The sequence below is a fragment of the Callorhinus ursinus genome, unplaced genomic scaffold (genome assembly GCF_003265705.2).
Source record: "Callorhinus ursinus isolate GAN/ISIS: 27379988/994484 unplaced genomic scaffold, GSC_fseal_2.0 scaffold7, whole genome shotgun sequence".
In the NCBI taxonomy this organism is placed as follows: Eukaryota; Metazoa; Chordata; class Mammalia; order Carnivora; family Otariidae; genus Callorhinus; species Callorhinus ursinus.
Genome location: NW_027397069.1, coordinates 47,756,921 through 47,774,313, shown reverse-complemented (window position 1 = coordinate 47,774,313; position 17,393 = coordinate 47,756,921). Strand labels below are relative to the sequence as shown.

The window sequence follows — 17,393 nt, the reverse complement described above, 5'->3', positions numbered from 1 at the left end:
CTTCTCCCTCTCCCACTCCCCCTGCTTGTGTTCCCTCTCTTGCTGTGTCTCTCTCTGTCAAATAAATAAATAAATAATCTTGAAAAAAAAAAAAAGGGAAGGATATGTGGTCACAGAGCTCCATCTGCTCGCTCTGCCTCCCTCTCTTGTAACCCTTTGAGGGCCCTGAGAGCCCCAAGAGGTGATGAGAAACTGTCCCTAGGAAACACAGTTTGAAAAACACAGACTTAAATGGATTGTAGGTGAATGTAGGAAAGAAAAACGCTTGCCTTCTTATGTGCTAGAGCACGCTTTAATTAGAAGCTTTTTATGTGCTTTAATGGGGTATTAATACTTATTAATGTTGCTGTATTTATTCATTCATCAGACTGAACATTGATTATGTCTACCGTAAGCCAGGCTCTGTATTAAAAATTATTAGTGCCCACTCTGTATTAGTCACTATATTTGTCTCTTTGCATATAAATCCCCCAATAACCCTGGAGGCAAGTTTTGTTAGGTCCATCTTATAGATTCGAAAGCTGAGATGTAAAGAGGGTAATCGATTCACCCGTGGTCACCAGCTAAGAAATGTCACAGATGAGACTTCTAGACAGGATCACTTTTCATTACACTCTTCTGTCTCCTTCAGATGAATGACCTCACTAGGCTGATGGTCTAAATAGAGACAGAGGAGTAAGGACTGCGTTGGAAGGCTGTGGGGATATAGAGTGACCTAAGTCTTATAGGATGGCACAGGAGTTTTCTAGTGGCTCAAGAATGGAAAGGACACTTTAGGCAGTTTAAACAGTATGTCCAGAGGCATGAGGTATGAGCAAACTTTCATTATTTGCTTCCCTTTGGTAATGGCTTTCTGACCTCATTGCCTCCAGTCCCTTCCGGTCAGCCTGTTATGTTACCACCAGGATGATCTTTCCTAAACTCAAATCTGATCTTGTCATTTCCAAACTTAGAAATCTGCAGGGTTCATGTTGTGTACAGTATGATTAAATACTGAGTCCTCAGCAGAACGTGGAAATCTTCTCCTAGTAGGGTCCCCAGGAGACTGATAAGGAGGAGATAGGAAATAAAAGAAGTAGGTGTGAGGGATGGGAAGAAAGATTTTAAGAACAGATGTTTCTGAGTGGTAAACTAAGAGTGGAAAAGAATTTGTAGACATGTGGATTTTAGAAATCAGGAGGTCATCGGTGACTTTGGAGAGTCCTAGTAGACTGACTCTAAATTCTGTACTTAGCACTGGAATTTGGATAAAAACCTGCATTCTCAAGTAGTGACATTGTTATTATAAGTTAAAAATAGCCTGAAAATGACATGATTCTTATGAAAATGTCTGACAGTACCAAGCTTTCATTTTAGAGGGATGATTGATTTGGAGGGCTGATGGTAATGATCAGATCTGTGAATGAGAAAATAGTTGTTGCTCTATTGAAATATCAAAAACAGTATAGAATTGAATTGAGCAAGGAATTATTAGGGACTTCTAAATGGCAGTTATGTGCTTCCTTTTACTAATGTTTTGAGAAAAACATATGCATATTATATTTACTTCTCTTTAATTATAGGTGCCAGCTGGGACCAGGCCAGTAAATCAACCTTGTGCATCAGACCATTTTATACAAACTTTAAGCCATAAACAACTACTGGCTGAGATGATGCAGTCTCACATGGTTAAGGACATATGTTTAATTGGAGGAAAAGTAAGAATTGTAGTTTCACTGCAGATTTCTGTTTCCTGGCTTTTGGTTATTTCGACTTATCCCTTGAATGATTGTGTTTCCATTTGTAGGGTTGTGGAAAAACAGTCATTGTTAAGAACTTTGCAGATAACTTAGGATACAACATAGAACCCATCATGCTCTATCAGGTATGACATTCGGTTTTAGTACTTGGACTATAAACATATGTATTTGTACCATCAGTAGAATTTATGAATATTCTTCCTTGAGTTATGACCTGTTAATTTTGATGTATGTAAATAACAACAATCAAATTGGAGTACAGTGATAATTATTTGGAACTTTTGAAAGTGTATTCTAGGATATCTCATGTGCACAACATATCAGGGTCTGCTTTTCAAGAGAGATCCAATTTACCTGCATGTGCACACATACACAGAACACATTTAGTAGTAATTTGGAAATGTAAACCAAATGGGTTTCAGCAGCAGTGGGAGATAATTAGATATTCATTGAATAGACTTTTTTTTTTATTGTGGAAAAATATACGTAAAATTTACCATTTTAATCATTTTTAAATATACAGTTCCCTGGAATTAGGTGTTGTGTAACCATCACCACTGTCTATTTTCAGAACTTTTTTTTCTTTCCTGTATCTCCCTCTCCCTTTCACCCATTTTGTCCATCCCCCCATCCCCTCCCCTCTGGCAACCACCAGTTTGTTCTCTGTATTTACAGGTCTCTTTCTGCTTTTTGTTTGTTTATTCACTTTGTTTTTTAGATTCCACATGTAAGTGAAATCATATGGTATTTGTCTTTCTTTGTCTGACTTATTTCCAGAAATATTTTATTCCAAGTAGAAACTCTATATTCATTAAACAGTAACTTCCCAATCCCCCAACCCCAGACTCTGGTAACCTCTATATTCCTTTCAGTCCCTATGAATTTGCCTATTCTAGGTACCTCTTTTAAATAGAATCATACACTTTTTGTCATTTTGTCTCTGTTTTACTTAGTATGGATGTTTTCAAGGTTCATTCATGTTATAGCATAAATCAGAATTTCATTTCCTTTTATGGCTTAATAATATTCTGTTGTATGGATTTACAACTTTTTGTTTATTCAAATGTTGATGAATGCTCTGGTTGTTTCCACCTTTTGATTATTGTGAATAATGCTACTATAAACATTGGTGTGTAAGTACCTATTTGAGTCCCTACTTTTAGTTCTTTTAGGTATATACCTAGAAGTGACATTGCTTGAACTATATTGTAATTCTATGTTTAACTTTTTGAGGCGCTATTAAACTGTTTTCCATAGCAGTGGCACCTAATTTTACATTCCCACCAGCAGTGTGTGAAGTGGTAACTCCTTGTAGTTTTGATTTGCATTTCCCTAATGACTAATGAGATTAGGCATCTTTTTTTGTGCTTGTTGGCCATTTGTATGTCTTATTTGGAGAAATGCCTGTTCAAGTTCCTTGCCTGGGTTTCAATTGGGTTGTCTTTTTATTGCTGAGTTGTAGGAGTTCTTTAAATACTCTGGATAATAACCCATTTTCAGTCATGATTTGCAAATATTTTCTCCCATTCTTGTAGGTGTCTTTTCACTTTCTTCATACTCTCCATTGATACACAGAAGTTTTTAATTTTGCCAGAGACTAATTTATCTTTTTGTTATTGTTGCCTATGTTTTTGGTGTTATATACAATAAATCATTGCCAAGTCCAACATCATGAATCTTCCCTATGTTTTCTTCTAAGAATGTTATAGTTTTAGGTCTCACATTTAGGTCTTTGACTCCTTGATCCATTTTGAATTAATTTTTGTATACAGTGAAAAGTAAGGATCAAACTTCAGATCATTTGCATGTGAATGTCCAGTTTTCCCAGCACGATTTGTTGAAAAGACAGTCTTTTCCTCATGGGGGTAGTCTTAGCATCCTTGTCAAAAATCAGTTGACCATATAGGTGAGAGTTTATTTCTGGGTTCTCTCTTCTATTCCCTTGGTCTTTCTGTCTGTCCTTATGTCAATACCACCCTGTTTTGATTGCTGTAGCTTTGTGGTAAGTTTTAAAGTCAGGCAGTGTGAGACCTCCAACTTTGTTTTCTTTTCCAGGATTGTTTTGGATATTCAGGGTCCCTTGAGTTTCCATTTGAATCTTAAGATAAGTTTTTCTATTTATGAAAAAAAAATGCTGTTGAGATTTTGATAGAGATTGCACTGAATCTATAGGTCGCTTTGGATAATATTGTCATCTTAATATTGAGTCTTTCAATCTGTGAACATGAATATCTTCTCAGATATTTGTCTTCTTTAATTTCTTTCAGCAGTGTTTTATAGTTTTCAGTCTATGAGTCTTTTATCTTCTTGGTTAAGTTTATTCCTAAATATTTTTGAATAGATAATTTTTATGAATGTACATGTTGTATATAGTATGAAAAAAAGCAAACTTACAGCTGGTATTTTTACAGAGTAAAATTTTCTCTCATGTATTTGTTTGTAATGATACCTCCTAAGACATTTTTATCCTGCTAATTTATTGATTCTGTATGTTAGTCTTTGGGTGGTTATATCTTTTTACTCATAGCAGATCCTTTGAACAATTTTGAAGTGGATGTGATACTACTTACTTATATTTTAGGTTGAATTTTGCATTTTTAGTTTATTCTTTAGTTAAACCTTATTGCTACTGACACTAAATAAATTTAACATTAAGAATGTTTTTATTTTATTTTATTTTTTTTAAAGATTTATTTATTTATTTTGAGAGAGTGAGAATGAGAGAGAGAGAGAGTACATGAGAGCGGGGAGGGTTAGAGGGAGAAGCAGGCCCCTCGCCGAGCAGGGAGCCCGATGCGGGACTCGATCCCGGGACTCCAGGATCATGACCTGAGCTGAAGGCAGTTGCTTAAACAACTGAGCCACCCAGGCGCCCAAGAATGTTTTTATTTTTGAAAAATGACATTTAAACCAGTTATTATTGTGACTTTGGGTTATAGAAAATGTTGGCAGCTCATACTTCAGAGTATTGAGAAGATTCCTTTCAGTGCTGTTCTAGGTTACTTTGTGCCTATTGGTTGAATTGGCCAGAGTTTAAATAAAATCTAGGAAGAAGCATATGATCCAAGTTTATGAAATCATGAAGAAAATAAAGGTGACAAGATTAAAATAGTAGTGACATCCTTGGTCTTTAGATATAAACATGTAGAGAAAAGAGGATAAATTTCTACACTATACAGGAGGTGGCAAGTCTTGGAACCCACTGAAAATATATTTTGAAATGAGTTTTTATAAATTGATTGTAGACCTACTGGTTTTTTAAAGAGAATTAAGGGAATTGGGGGAAGGGGTTATCTTAAACTTTAATATATGGAAGATGCCATGAGGAATACCCTGCCATCTTATGAAATCACTCCTCTTGATGTCTTTGCAGAGATCAGAAGGCAGATGGTTAGCTCAGTATGCTAGTTCATGTGTCTCTACCCTTACATAGCTCATGTTAGAAGTGATCTGAGGATGGCATTTTATCATCTCACCAACCCGTTAACTATCACCTTTCTAATTTCCAATGCAAATACTTTTCTACCACATAATTGGGGGGTTGGGCCCCAATCATTAATATATTTGTCAAGTTAGTTAAATTTTACTCTAATATTTTTTATCTCACTTATAGGTCAAGGATAAATACAAGCATAATTTATTTCCCGGGTGCCATTGCTTTGAAATCATATGGAGAAGACCTTTTGAGGATAATATTTCTTTTCTCTCTGACTCCAACCTAAATTAATTTTTTTTAAAGAATTTATTTAGTTATTTGACAGACAGAGACAGCAAGAGAGGGAACACAAGCAGGGGGAGTGGGAGAGTGAGAAGCAGGCCTCCTGCTGAGCAGGGAGCCTGATGCGGGGCCCTATCCCAGGACCCTCAATCCCAGGACCCTGGGATCATGACCTGAGCTGAAGGCAGATGCTCAACAACTGAGCCACCTGGGTGCCCCTGACTCCAACCTAACTTATTAGTAATATTTCTGAAATTAGACACATGATTATTTTCTTCACATTAAAATAAAAGCTCCCATTCTAATGAAAGATGAAAATAATTTAGCCTTATAAATTTTTCCGGATAATACTGTTTCTGTATTAGGTTTCTGTAGTCAGTTTATGGTGATTTGGTAGTGGTTAATTATCCTAAGATTATATGCTTGAGCTGTGAAAATTATGGTCACCTCATTCTGCTTTTCATTAAAAGAAAAACCAAGCAAGAGAGTATGTATGTATTCATCAATTCAGATCTCAACTCTGCTGAAAACTTACCCAAAGTATCCTGCCATTGAGAATGTTTTCTTTATATGTGGAAGAGTTAAAGAACAGATTTCTTATATATTTTTGGAGAGTGACAGCAAACTAATAAAAATACAATTTTAATGGGTTTTTTTTACTTTCTTGTTCAGTTTGTTGATTGATGGTTAAACAAAGGTAGGAAAATTCTACCATTAAGGATTGGGAAAACTGGCACAGAGAATTATGCAAATTAATCACATATTCTGGAAACCCCTTTTCCAATTTTGCCTTTCTGCTCATTAGTCTTCACAGAAATATCTAGAAGAAAAGTGGTTTCTGAAAGCATAGACTTCAGAAAAGGTTAAAGAAATATAAAAATGTAGGTGAGGTTTGTTTCCATCTCTCTCCATATAGCTTCTTTCCATGAACTGGATCAAAGCATAAATTAGGCACTGTATTGTCATTTGCAGTTTTGTAAACTGTTAATCATTTGGTTTTCATGATAGTATAAGACTCTTTTTGTTCACATTTTCTTATTTATTAGTAGAGCTCTTTGATCTCAGTGGGACAGAGGAACGAATTTAATAGAATTAAAGATGGGTTTGGATTTAATAATAATATAGTACATATTGAAAAATTTCTGGAAGTTTGAGCCAACATAGAGAATTTAGTGGGAATAAGTAACCCAACATCTCTTTTCCTAGAAGATGTGGAGATTTCCCTGTTATTTGTACATGTATAAAGCTACACTTAATCTGTGGGTTTTGGTTTATTTTTAGACTTGACTATTTTTAGAACTGGATTTCATATGAAGAAAAAGAAAAACAGAGCCTTAACACAAATTTGTGGCAGTACATAAAGTAAGTTTAATAGGTTGTAAAAATCTTAAATCACTTGGCTCAAGTGTTAGGTCAGATTCTTTTAACTGGTTATTCTTTTTTTAGTGTTGAAGCCAGTGATTTCATAGTATTGAAGAAATCCAAGTTATTATTCTTTTCCTTCACAACCAGATAAGGGCATGTTTCCAGATTTCTTTCCGCACCATCATAAACAGCATCAGATCTGAGATATCTTTCTTTTGTTAAAGTACTAGTTGGATAAAGGCCAAGTCAACTCCAATAAGAATTTTAAGAACAAATAAGTTCATGGGACTTTTAATGCAAATAATCACTATCTAAAACATTTTGAAATCTTAGAGTCATTTTTAATTTTTAGGTAAGTTTTTCTTCCTATAGCTGAACTCAAACCAAATCCTTTTTTCTATCTTCCATCTAATCTACAATCTACTTCTTCCTGTTTATCCAAATACAGTGGAAAGTATCCTTCTTTCATTCTCTCCTTTGTTTTTACTGCTCTATGTCTTGGATTTATTTACTCACTTCTTGTCTTTGCCTTGACTTTGTACTTTTCTCTCAAGATTTTAAGATAGCTATATTCACTTAAATGGTTAATATTCAACCTTGGAGGCTGACTTTCTACATGATTCTGTGTAGCTCATCTTGTTTTCTTGATTTCTTATTTTGCTACCATCTGTCATCCTTCCTGTCTTCTTTGTATTTTTTCTTTTCCCACAGAGACTAACCTTCATAAGGGTGTCAAAGAATTTACTTACCTCAGCTCCTTCAAATTTCTCCTATTATAAAACTTATTTTTAAAGAACAGTATATGTCAACATCACATAAGAACTTTAAAATGGTTGACTTGAGCAATCCTTTTCAACTCCCAGGATTACTAAGGCTCCTATCTCATGTCTTTTCCAGATTCTCCTTGTTAATGACGTTGCTTTGTGTCCTACCTCCTTTGTACAGAATGTGCTTTAAAAATTATTGCAGTCCATCAAAGTAGAAAATTTAAATGCATATACACATTTAAAGATTAGCAGAATAAAATTTCCCTTCTGATTTGAAGGGACGTTTTTATTCAATATGATTCCATATTTCTTGCCTATAATGCCAGAGTCATGCTACGAGGACCAATAACTATAATGTTGTTTGTCATAATTTCATAGATAAGTTATAGTACATTATGTTATTTATAATTACAAAATTATAAATATTATACATTGTATGGAATAGTTACCTCAGTAAATTTCATCAGGGTACTAATAAGCAGGTGGCAATCACACACACAGGAATTTTACAAATCAAATTGTAAAGCCACAAACTACAACTTTAACAAGTTGCTTCACAAATATACTTTATTGGAAACAACAGAGTATAGATGACTCTCTGTAATATATCACCATTATTGGAAAAGGCGACTCAAGTTTATGCTCAACTAATTTTAAAGTCACCATTGTGATTATTGCCTATGCATATTAACATTTTATCACACTTCTTCGTTTTAAAAATGAATAATGAAAACAACTCATATATATCAAAATTGTTTTTAGGCAGCTGGTATAATTTCTTTCCTTACCACATTTTTAAGATTTTCACATAGTGCTTATGCTTTATTTTTATGTAAAAATGCCGCAAGCTTTATTATCCATATTTTGCAGCTTCAAAGAAGTGGAGTGATCACGTCTCTAATTATTTGAATGCACACTTCACACCTCGAATACACGGGAAAGCTGGTTGTTTCATGTAGAAGTTATGTAAAGAAGCGGTTTTAGAGTGCTAGTAATTACTTCAATAAAAAGCTACTAATTACTTCAATAAAAAGTCTCTTGCCATTTTAACAAGAAAAAATAACCATCAAACATATAATTTAAACAATAGGTTGAATCAGAAGATGTGGTAATATAATGGGAGGGTTTTTAGAAATGTTCTAAAAACAATCTGTGGCTGTTATTTAGAACTGAATATATACTCTCTTCTTTTGGAGATTTAATTCAGGATGTATTTAGAAAACAACTCATTTCTATCCTCTAGTTAGGCTGAACAGAGTGTTTATGCACATTCTGTTACTGTCTTCCTATTCCTTTTATGGGCAATTAAGGGCTTTTTTAAAGGAGAACCAAACAAATGGGTGATATTACTCTATAATGGGGTTGATAAACTCTTTCTTAAAAGGATTGGATCATAAATATCTTGGTCTTTTTGGACCAGGTGGACCCCATTGAAACAACTCAACCCTGCTCTTGGAGTAGAGAAACAGCCATGGGCTATCTGTGAATGAATGTGTCTGTGCTCCGCCTTATCACAGTTATGGTGTTTTTTGGTTTTTTTTTTAAATTAAATTAAATATTTATTTATTTATTTGAGAGAGAGAGAGCATGAGTAGGGGGACGGGGAGAGAGACAAGCAGACGTCCTGCCGAGCAGGGAGCCAGACACGGGGCACGAACTGGGACCCTGAGATCATGACCTGAGCCGAAGGTGGATGCTTACTACTGAGGCACCCAGGTGCCCCTTTGGTTTTTTTTTTTTCCCCTTAAGGTTTTTTTTTTTTTTAAATTGGGGTGCAATTCACATATAGTAAAATCAGTTCATTTTGACAAACAAATTTGGTTATGTAACCACTATCACAATTGAGATAATGGGACATTTCCATCAGCTTAAAAAATTCCCTTGTGCTTCTTTGTAGTCACTCCCTCCCTGACACGGGTAACCACTGATCTGTTTTCTCTCCCTATTTGCCTTTTCTAGAATGGCATAAAAATGGATTTAAACAGCCTTTTGAGTCTGGTTTCTTTCACTTACATAATGCATTTGAGATTCATCCACACTGTTGCATCTTTCAGTAGTTTGTTCTTTTTTTTTTTTTAAATGTTTTATTTATTTATTCATGAGCATCAGAGAGAGAGAGGGAGAGGCAGAGGCAGAGGCAGAGGGAGAAGCAGGCTCCCTGCCTAGCAGGGAGCCCGATGCGGGACTCAATCCCAGGACCCTGGGATCATGCCCTGAGCCGAAGGCAGACGCTTAACCATCTGAGCCACCCAGGCGCCCCAGTAGTTTGTTCTTTTTAATTGCTGAGAACCTTCTCACATTTTTATTGGTGTTTGTGTCAGTACTTGTGTGTGTTCCTGCTACAGTGGCTTTACTTTTGGGGCTCAGCCCTTCTCACCTCGATTATCAACACTCATTTTCTAGGCTTTCTACCTGTTTCCAGCCTGGATTTTTCCCAATCCATACTTCCAACACTGAATTTTGTTCTTTCTAATTTTCCCCCTGCTTTAAGCCATTGAATCACCTCTAATAGTTTGGAAGATAATTTCAAATTCTGTTGCTTAGCACACTGCTTTTTTTTTTTTTTGGCCCTCCAAACCTCCCTTAGCCAGGTTTGAGGGTTCAACCTGTGCAGCTAACATTCACCTTTTAACTCCAGCCATAAAGAATGGTTTGTGGTCTCCTCAGCATGACTTGTTGTGTGAGGCAGCCATACTTTCTTGCCTCCTCATGCTGTATGAACCTCCTTCTCCAGTGGACCAGTTTGCTTACTCTTCACAATTTAGCCCCACTGCTGCTATCTCTGCATTTTCTGATAGGTCCCCAGTTCGATTTATATGTACTCCCTGTGTGTACTGGCTCTTAAATCTATGGTTCCGGGGGCGCCTGGGTGGCTCAGTTGTTAAGCATCTGCTTCGGCTCAGGTCATGATCCTAGGGTCCTGGGATTGAGTCCCTCATTGGGCTCCTGGCTCAGCGGGGAGCCTGCTTCTCCCTCTCCCACTCCCCCTTCTTGTGTTTCCTCTGTTGCTGTGTCTCTCTCTGTCAAATAAATTCTTTTCAAAAAAATTATGATTCTGTACTGGAATAATACTATATTTCATTCAGGCCAATCTGCCATCAGTTGTGAGACACACCATTATTTTGTGTTCCACTAAGAAAGTCGTGCAGCAAATAAAATTAGGACATGACTTTATCGCTTAGCATTTTTATTTTATTCTTAATGAAAGAACTCTTTTAGACTTAATTTAGATCATATATCTCTTGTGTATGCAGAAAAAAGAAAATATAAATGCGGTAAATGGTGGAAACATTTTTAAAACTTCTTCACCTTCAGTCCGACTCTTCTAAGGCACTTTTTGGTTCAGGTGTAGATGTTTATGTTGTTTCACATAATATTCTCCGCATCCTCTGTGCTTTGTCAAGAACAGAGTGCTCTTCCATTATTTCCAGGTTATTCTTCCAAGCTACTGATAGCCATTTGGGTTTTGCTACTTAATTTTAACAGAAGGGGTTGACTGAAATGTTTTAAGGCAATAGCTATGACTCATATTCTTTTCCCAAGTGGTCTTTAATTTGTTGACCAAAACATGAATGGATTATAGTTGCCCCTTTTTGCCATAGACAGATGTACAAAACTAAGTTCAGACATGGGCAGAGAATAATTAGCTGGCCAGCAGCTGTTGTAAAATTCTGTCCTTTAAAGGTGCATCCTGATTCCAGGGATATTAAAATGTAAAAAGTGTGTATCTTGGAATTGATGGAATTTAGCTATTTGTCTCTCTCATCGTTTGCAAACTCCTTGGGGGCAAGGACAATGTGCTGTTCAACAATCTATTCCCTTCATGGGCACATAGCAGATGTCAAGATGAAAAAGTAAAACTTGCAAATTCTATATCCTCTGTGAATTTTTTAATAGGAAGTGTAAACTAAGGGCACTTACCTTTTCGTAACGATCTTTCTCATTCTTCCCATTGTCTTTGTATGTTATTCTCTCATATGGACAGACCAGAGTTTATCTAACCAGTCTCCTATATATGGATAATTGGTTTTATTCTCAATATTTTATAATTACACATGAAGTTGCAGTGAATAACCTTGTGTATATGTGTTTTTATATTGTTAGAAGTGTATCTTCAGGATTAATTTCCTACAAGTGGGATTGTGAGGTTGATAGATAAATGCATGGGCAGTTTTGTCAGGAATTGCCAAATTTCCTCTGTAATCATGATACCATTTTGCTTTCCCATCAACAATGCCGACAGACAGGGCTACCAAGCTTCTTAATGGTTGCCAGTTTGATACTTCAAAATGGTATCTAAGGAGTAGTTTTAATTTGCATTTCTTATATTAGGAGGGAATTGAAAATCATTTCTTTCCATTTTTTTTTTTTAAGATTTTATTTATTTATCAGAGAGAGAGAGAGCGCATAAGAGCGCAAAGCAGGGGGAGCGGCAGGCAGAGGGAGAAGCAGGCTCCCCACTGAGCAGGGAGCCCGATGTGGAACTCAATCCCAGGACCCTGGGTTCACGACCTGAGCCAAAGGCAGACGCTTAACCAACTGAGCCACCCAGATGTTTGTGAAAATCATTTCTAATTTTAAGGGACATTATATCATGTCTTTTCTTACTAAATTACCTATTGGTTTTTTTTGGCCCATCTTTCTATTGAGTGTTTGGCCTTTTTCCCTTCCGTTTTTGAGTTCTTAATGTATTAGCCATTTTGCTTTTTGTCTGTGATATATGCTACATGTATTTTCTATTAGTGTCAGTTGTCCTTTGGCTTTATCTAGGCATAAATTTTTTTTTCTTCATAAAATTAAAAAAAGTTTTTTTATAGTTAGATTTATTAATATTTTGTTTTATTACATCTAGGTTTTGAGTCCTTACACCCAGGTTATGAAGGAATTCACCCATGCCTTTTTCAGCTTCTAGATTGGACTCTCTACAGTCCTCACACATGAAGGCGCTATGCCTTCTGTTTCAGAGCCAGCAACAGAGGACTGAGTCCTTCTCGTACTGCCCTCTCTCTCTCTCTGACCACAGCTGGGAAACGTCCTGCAGCTTTATGGACTCATGTCATAAGATTGGGCCCACATGGGTAATCCAGAATAATCTCTACTTCTTAAGGTCCTTCATTTAGTCACATCTGCAAAGTTTCTTTTGTCATTCAGAGTAACATATTCACAGACTCTCTGACGTCTTTGTGTAGGGGTATTATTCTGCCTACTCCCCTGACCATTTTAGAAGATCACATCACTAAAAGTATTGCCATTCATGGTATTTGAGTTACAAATATAGCACACCTGCGTCAGCTGATACAGTTTTCACATCCATAGTGATTCTCTCTGTAACTGCAAGCACTTGACTTCATCATTATATTTTTTGGTGTAGTTGTGACCATATTTTTGTTGAAGTTATGCAGTATTTTATAACAAGTTATTTTCCTTGTACTAAAGTTTAGGCATTATCGTCTATTTTTATTTGAAATTACGTGTGTGGGTGCAATTTATTACCTGTGGATTTTTTCAAGTTTATAAAGCAAATGTTTGAAGGTATTGTTTATAAAATAGGGATATTAGGCCCAACAGAATTGAGAACCGGTGGGCTAGACCACAGCACAGTGCTTGGCATGAAGACGATATTCAAGGAAATATGCACCATCTTAGAGGCTTGGGAAATCTAAAAATATTTTAAGTGGAATGACTTTTATTTTTAATGTATGTCAGGGATAGGTGTGATTATTCAGACATTGTTCTCATTCTCCCCATAAAAACATTTAAGAGCTTTTCTATTTATAGCGTTCTGTAATGTAGAAAAAGTGAGAGAATTATTTAGATCAACTCCTGATTTCTGAGAACAAGTTCTTAGAGAATAAAGCAGGAGACTCTATTTTGAGACAGACTCATTTCAGTTCTAGAATTATAATTTTCTATGTATTTCTATGTTTTTCCAAAATAAAGTTTCATGATGATTTAATAATCTATTTCTGTAGCCTCTTTGAAGTGATCAAAGTGATTTACCAAAAGTTAACCGACTAGTTTCTCTAAAATATGCCAGTAAAGTGGAATTTCCTGACTTTCAAAATTAAGGATGAGAAAGGTTAAGTGCCAGAGTTTATACCTCAAATTAGCCAAAGCTTGTACAATAGTTTCTAGCTTATTAATTGTCAAGCCATTTTTTTTTTGCTCACGAGATTGTACATCTTTAAAAACAATAAGCAGCAGACAATGAGGCTCACTCTGAGATAAGAGGGAACTGGGTTGAGGCCCTACACTACCATCTGTTTTTATTTGGAATGCTTTCCTTCACATTAGCTTGATTTGCTTTAGCATGCTAGTGTTGTCACATCAGTTTGTTTTTCAGTATTGGTCTGTTTTTCTACTTGCTAGCTTTTTAGAAACAATATAATGGAATGGAGGAATTTCAAAAAATTAATGGTTGCCTTCAACTGATAGAAATCCATCTCAACAACTTTGTAAAATACATCTTAGGTTCTCATTTTGACAGAGATGTAGTCAAAAGTTTAGTGTAATGACACTTGAAGTATTTTACATTAAGTTCACAACTAGAACTACTTGGAGTGTGTATATGACAGGACATAACACAAAGTTATGTATTGAAAAGGCAAGGTATTGGCTGGTTTAACTTGATAATCTTTTCAACTTATATATTGTAAAAAATGCAAAGTGTACCTTAAAGTTTAACTGTGCAATTATAGAGGTTCATTTAGAAGAACAGGCTTATGTTGCACAAACTTGCCATTTAAAAGGCCATAGGTTTTATATTTGCTTTTTACAAAAAAGTATCCAAATTTGATATTCAAATCTTTTATAATTTTTTTGAACTATGCACTGGACTCTTTATTTAATTGAAACCATGTACTTCTTAAGTAATAGACAAAATCTTTTTTGTTATCTTAACAAATTTAGTTATCATGAAGTATTTATTAGATTTCTAAAAAGTAGGAAGCCTTTGGGTGTGTGTACAAAAATAAACATTACGATAAAACCAAATCCATTAGCTCAGGGTAGAAAACAAGTGACCAAGGAATCCTACCAAATAAGGAACTCTAGCCTGAGAGGTAGTTCATTTACCATCCTTGGTGATCTAAAAACATGGAATCTGTAAGCTTGAAGAGGGAAGGATTTGCAAATTTGGGGATTCTCTGTGGAATAGCTCCAAATTTAAGGACACTATGTAACGAAGTCCGGTACTGTTGGTAAGAACACATTGTTATACGTGATCATCTCTGTCAGTCAGTACTTTTGTTTTAAATGTACTTTATAGTAATTTTGATTAGGGGTCTTGGGGCAATTTTTTTTTCTTTTTAAATTTTTTATTTGAGTATAGTTGACACGATGTGATAATAGTTTCAGGTGTACAACATAGTGATTCGACTTCTCTTTGTGTTATGCTACATTCACCCCAAATGTAGCTACCCTGTGTCACCCAACAACGCTATCATGTCATTGACTATCTTCCCTTCGCTACTGCTAATTTCTGGGTGTTCATTTTGTATCCTGCAACTTTACTGAATTCATTTATCACTTCTAATAGTTTTTTTGGTGGAATCTTTAGCGTTTTTTATGTGTAGTATCATTTCATCTGCAGAGAATGACAGTTTAACATCTTTATCAATATGGATGCCTCTTCCTTCTTTTTCTTGTCTGAGTGCTATGGCTTCAACTTCCAGTACTGTGTTGAATAAAAGTGGTGAGAGGTGGGCATCCTTGTCTTGTTCCTGGATCTTAGAGGGAAAGCTCTCAGTTTTTCACCATTGAGGATGATGTTTGCTATGTTTTTCATATGTGGTCTTTATTGTGTTGAGGTATATTCCCTCTAAACCTACTATTTTGAGTGTCTTTATCATGAACAAATGTTGAATTTTGTCAAATGCTTTTTCTGCATCTGTTGAGATGATCATGATTTTTATCCTTCATTTTGTTAATGGTGTGTATCATGTGGATTGATTTGCAAATATTAAATTATCCTTGCATCCCTGGAATAAATTCCACTTGATCATGGTGAGTGATCCATTGAATGTATTGTTGGATATTGGCCTGTAGTTTTCCCTTTTGTGGTGTCTTTGTCTGGTTTTGGTATCAGGGTAATTTTAGTGTCATAGAATGTATTTAGAAGCTTTCCTTCCTCTTCCAGTTTTTGGAATAGTTTGAGAAGAATGGGTACTAACTCTTTCTTTAAATGTTTGGTAGAATTCACCTATGAATATATCTGGTCCCGGATTATTATTTTTTGGTAGTTCTTTGATTACCAATTCAATTTTGTTACTAGTAATTGGTTTGTTCAGATTTTCTATTTCTTCCTGATTTAGTTTTGGAGGATTGTATGTTTCTAGGAATTTATTCATTTCTTCTAGGTTGTCCAATTTGTTGGCATATAATTTTTCATAGTATTCTCCTATAAACCTTTGTATTTCTGTGGTTTCAGTTATTACTTCTCTATTTATTTGGGTCCTTTCTCTCTCTCTCTCTCTCTTTTTTTTCAATTTTGTTTATCTTTTCAAAGAACCAGCTCTTGGTTTCATTGATTTTTTTTTTCTATTTTTATTTATTTATTTTTGGTCTCTGTGTCATTTATTTCTTTTTTTTTAAAATTTTTTAAAGATTTTATTTATTTATTTGAGAGAGACAGAGAGCATGAGAGGGAGGAGGTCAGAGGGAGAAGCAGACTCCCCGCTGAGCAGGGAGCCTGACGCGGGACTCGATCCCGGGACTCCAGGACCATGACCTGAGCCGAAGGCAGTTGCCCAACCAACTGAGCCACCCAGGCGCCCTCTGTGTCATTTATTTCTGATCTGATCTTTATTTTCTCTTTCCTTCTACTCACCATGGGTTTGTTTGTTCTTTTTCTAGTTCATTTAGGTCTGTAAAGTTAGATTGTTTATTTGAGCTTTTTCTTGCTTATGAGATAAGTCCATATTGCTACACATTTCCCTCTTAGAACTGTTTTAGCAATTTTGGACCATTTGTATGTAGGTCATTTGTCTCCATGTAGTTTTTTTATTTCTTCTTTGATTTCTTCACTGACCATTGCTTGTTACTGTTTAGCCTCCACATGTTTGTGTTTTGTCCAGTTTTTTTCTTGTGATTGATTTCTTGTTTCATACCTCTGTGGTCAGAAAAGATGCATGGTGTGATTTCAGTCTTCTTACATTTATTGAGACTTGTTTTATGGCCCTAACATGTGATCTGTTCTGGAGAATGTCACATGTTTACTTGAAAGGAATGTGTCGTCTGTTGTTTTTGGATGGAATGTTCTGTATCTGTTAAGTTCATTTGCTCTAATGTGTCATTCAAAGACACTGTTTCCTTATTGATTTTCCTTACATTCAGTGATGTAAGTTGGATGTTAAAGTCCCCTACTATTATTGTATTGCCATTAATTTCTCCCTTTGTATTCAGTAATATTTGTTTGATGTATTCAGGTGCTCCAGTGTTGGGTGCAGAGATATTTATAATTGTTATATCCTTTTGTTGGAGTGATCCCTTTATCATTTTGTAATGCCCTTCTTTATCTCTTGTTACAATCTTTGTTTTAAAATCTGTTTAGTCTGATACAAGTATTGCTACCCTGGCCTTTTTTTTTTTTTTTTTAATGTCCATTTGCATGGTAAATATTTTTCCATCCCTTCACTTTCATTTTGTATGTGTCTTCATGTCTCTTCATGTCTGAGGTGAGTTTCCTATAGGCAGTATATAGGTCTTTTTTTTTTTTTTTTTTTTTAATCTGTTGTGCTACCCTGTGTCTTTTGATTGGCACATTTAGGCCATTTATGTTTAATTATTGATAGGTATATACCTATT

General features: G+C 35.4%; 1 protein-coding gene across 5 annotated transcripts in view; it reads left to right on the top strand.

Annotated features, from left to right (window-relative positions):
• VWA8 (von Willebrand factor A domain containing 8) overlaps nt 1–17,393 on the top strand; it is a 336,853-nt gene that overhangs the window by 74,956 nt on the left and 244,504 nt on the right. For all 5 annotated transcript variants that reach the window (XR_012378777.1, XR_012378779.1, XM_073894490.1 and 2 more), the window contains 2 exons: nt 1,563–1,697; nt 1,787–1,864. Coding sequence is in view for 3 of the 5 variants with exons in the window: in XM_073894490.1 (XP_073750591.1) it covers nt 1,563–1,697; nt 1,787–1,864 (213 nt within the window). In the remaining 2 variants the exon portion in view is untranslated. The remainder of the gene's footprint in view (nt 1–1,562; nt 1,698–1,786; nt 1,865–17,393) is intronic.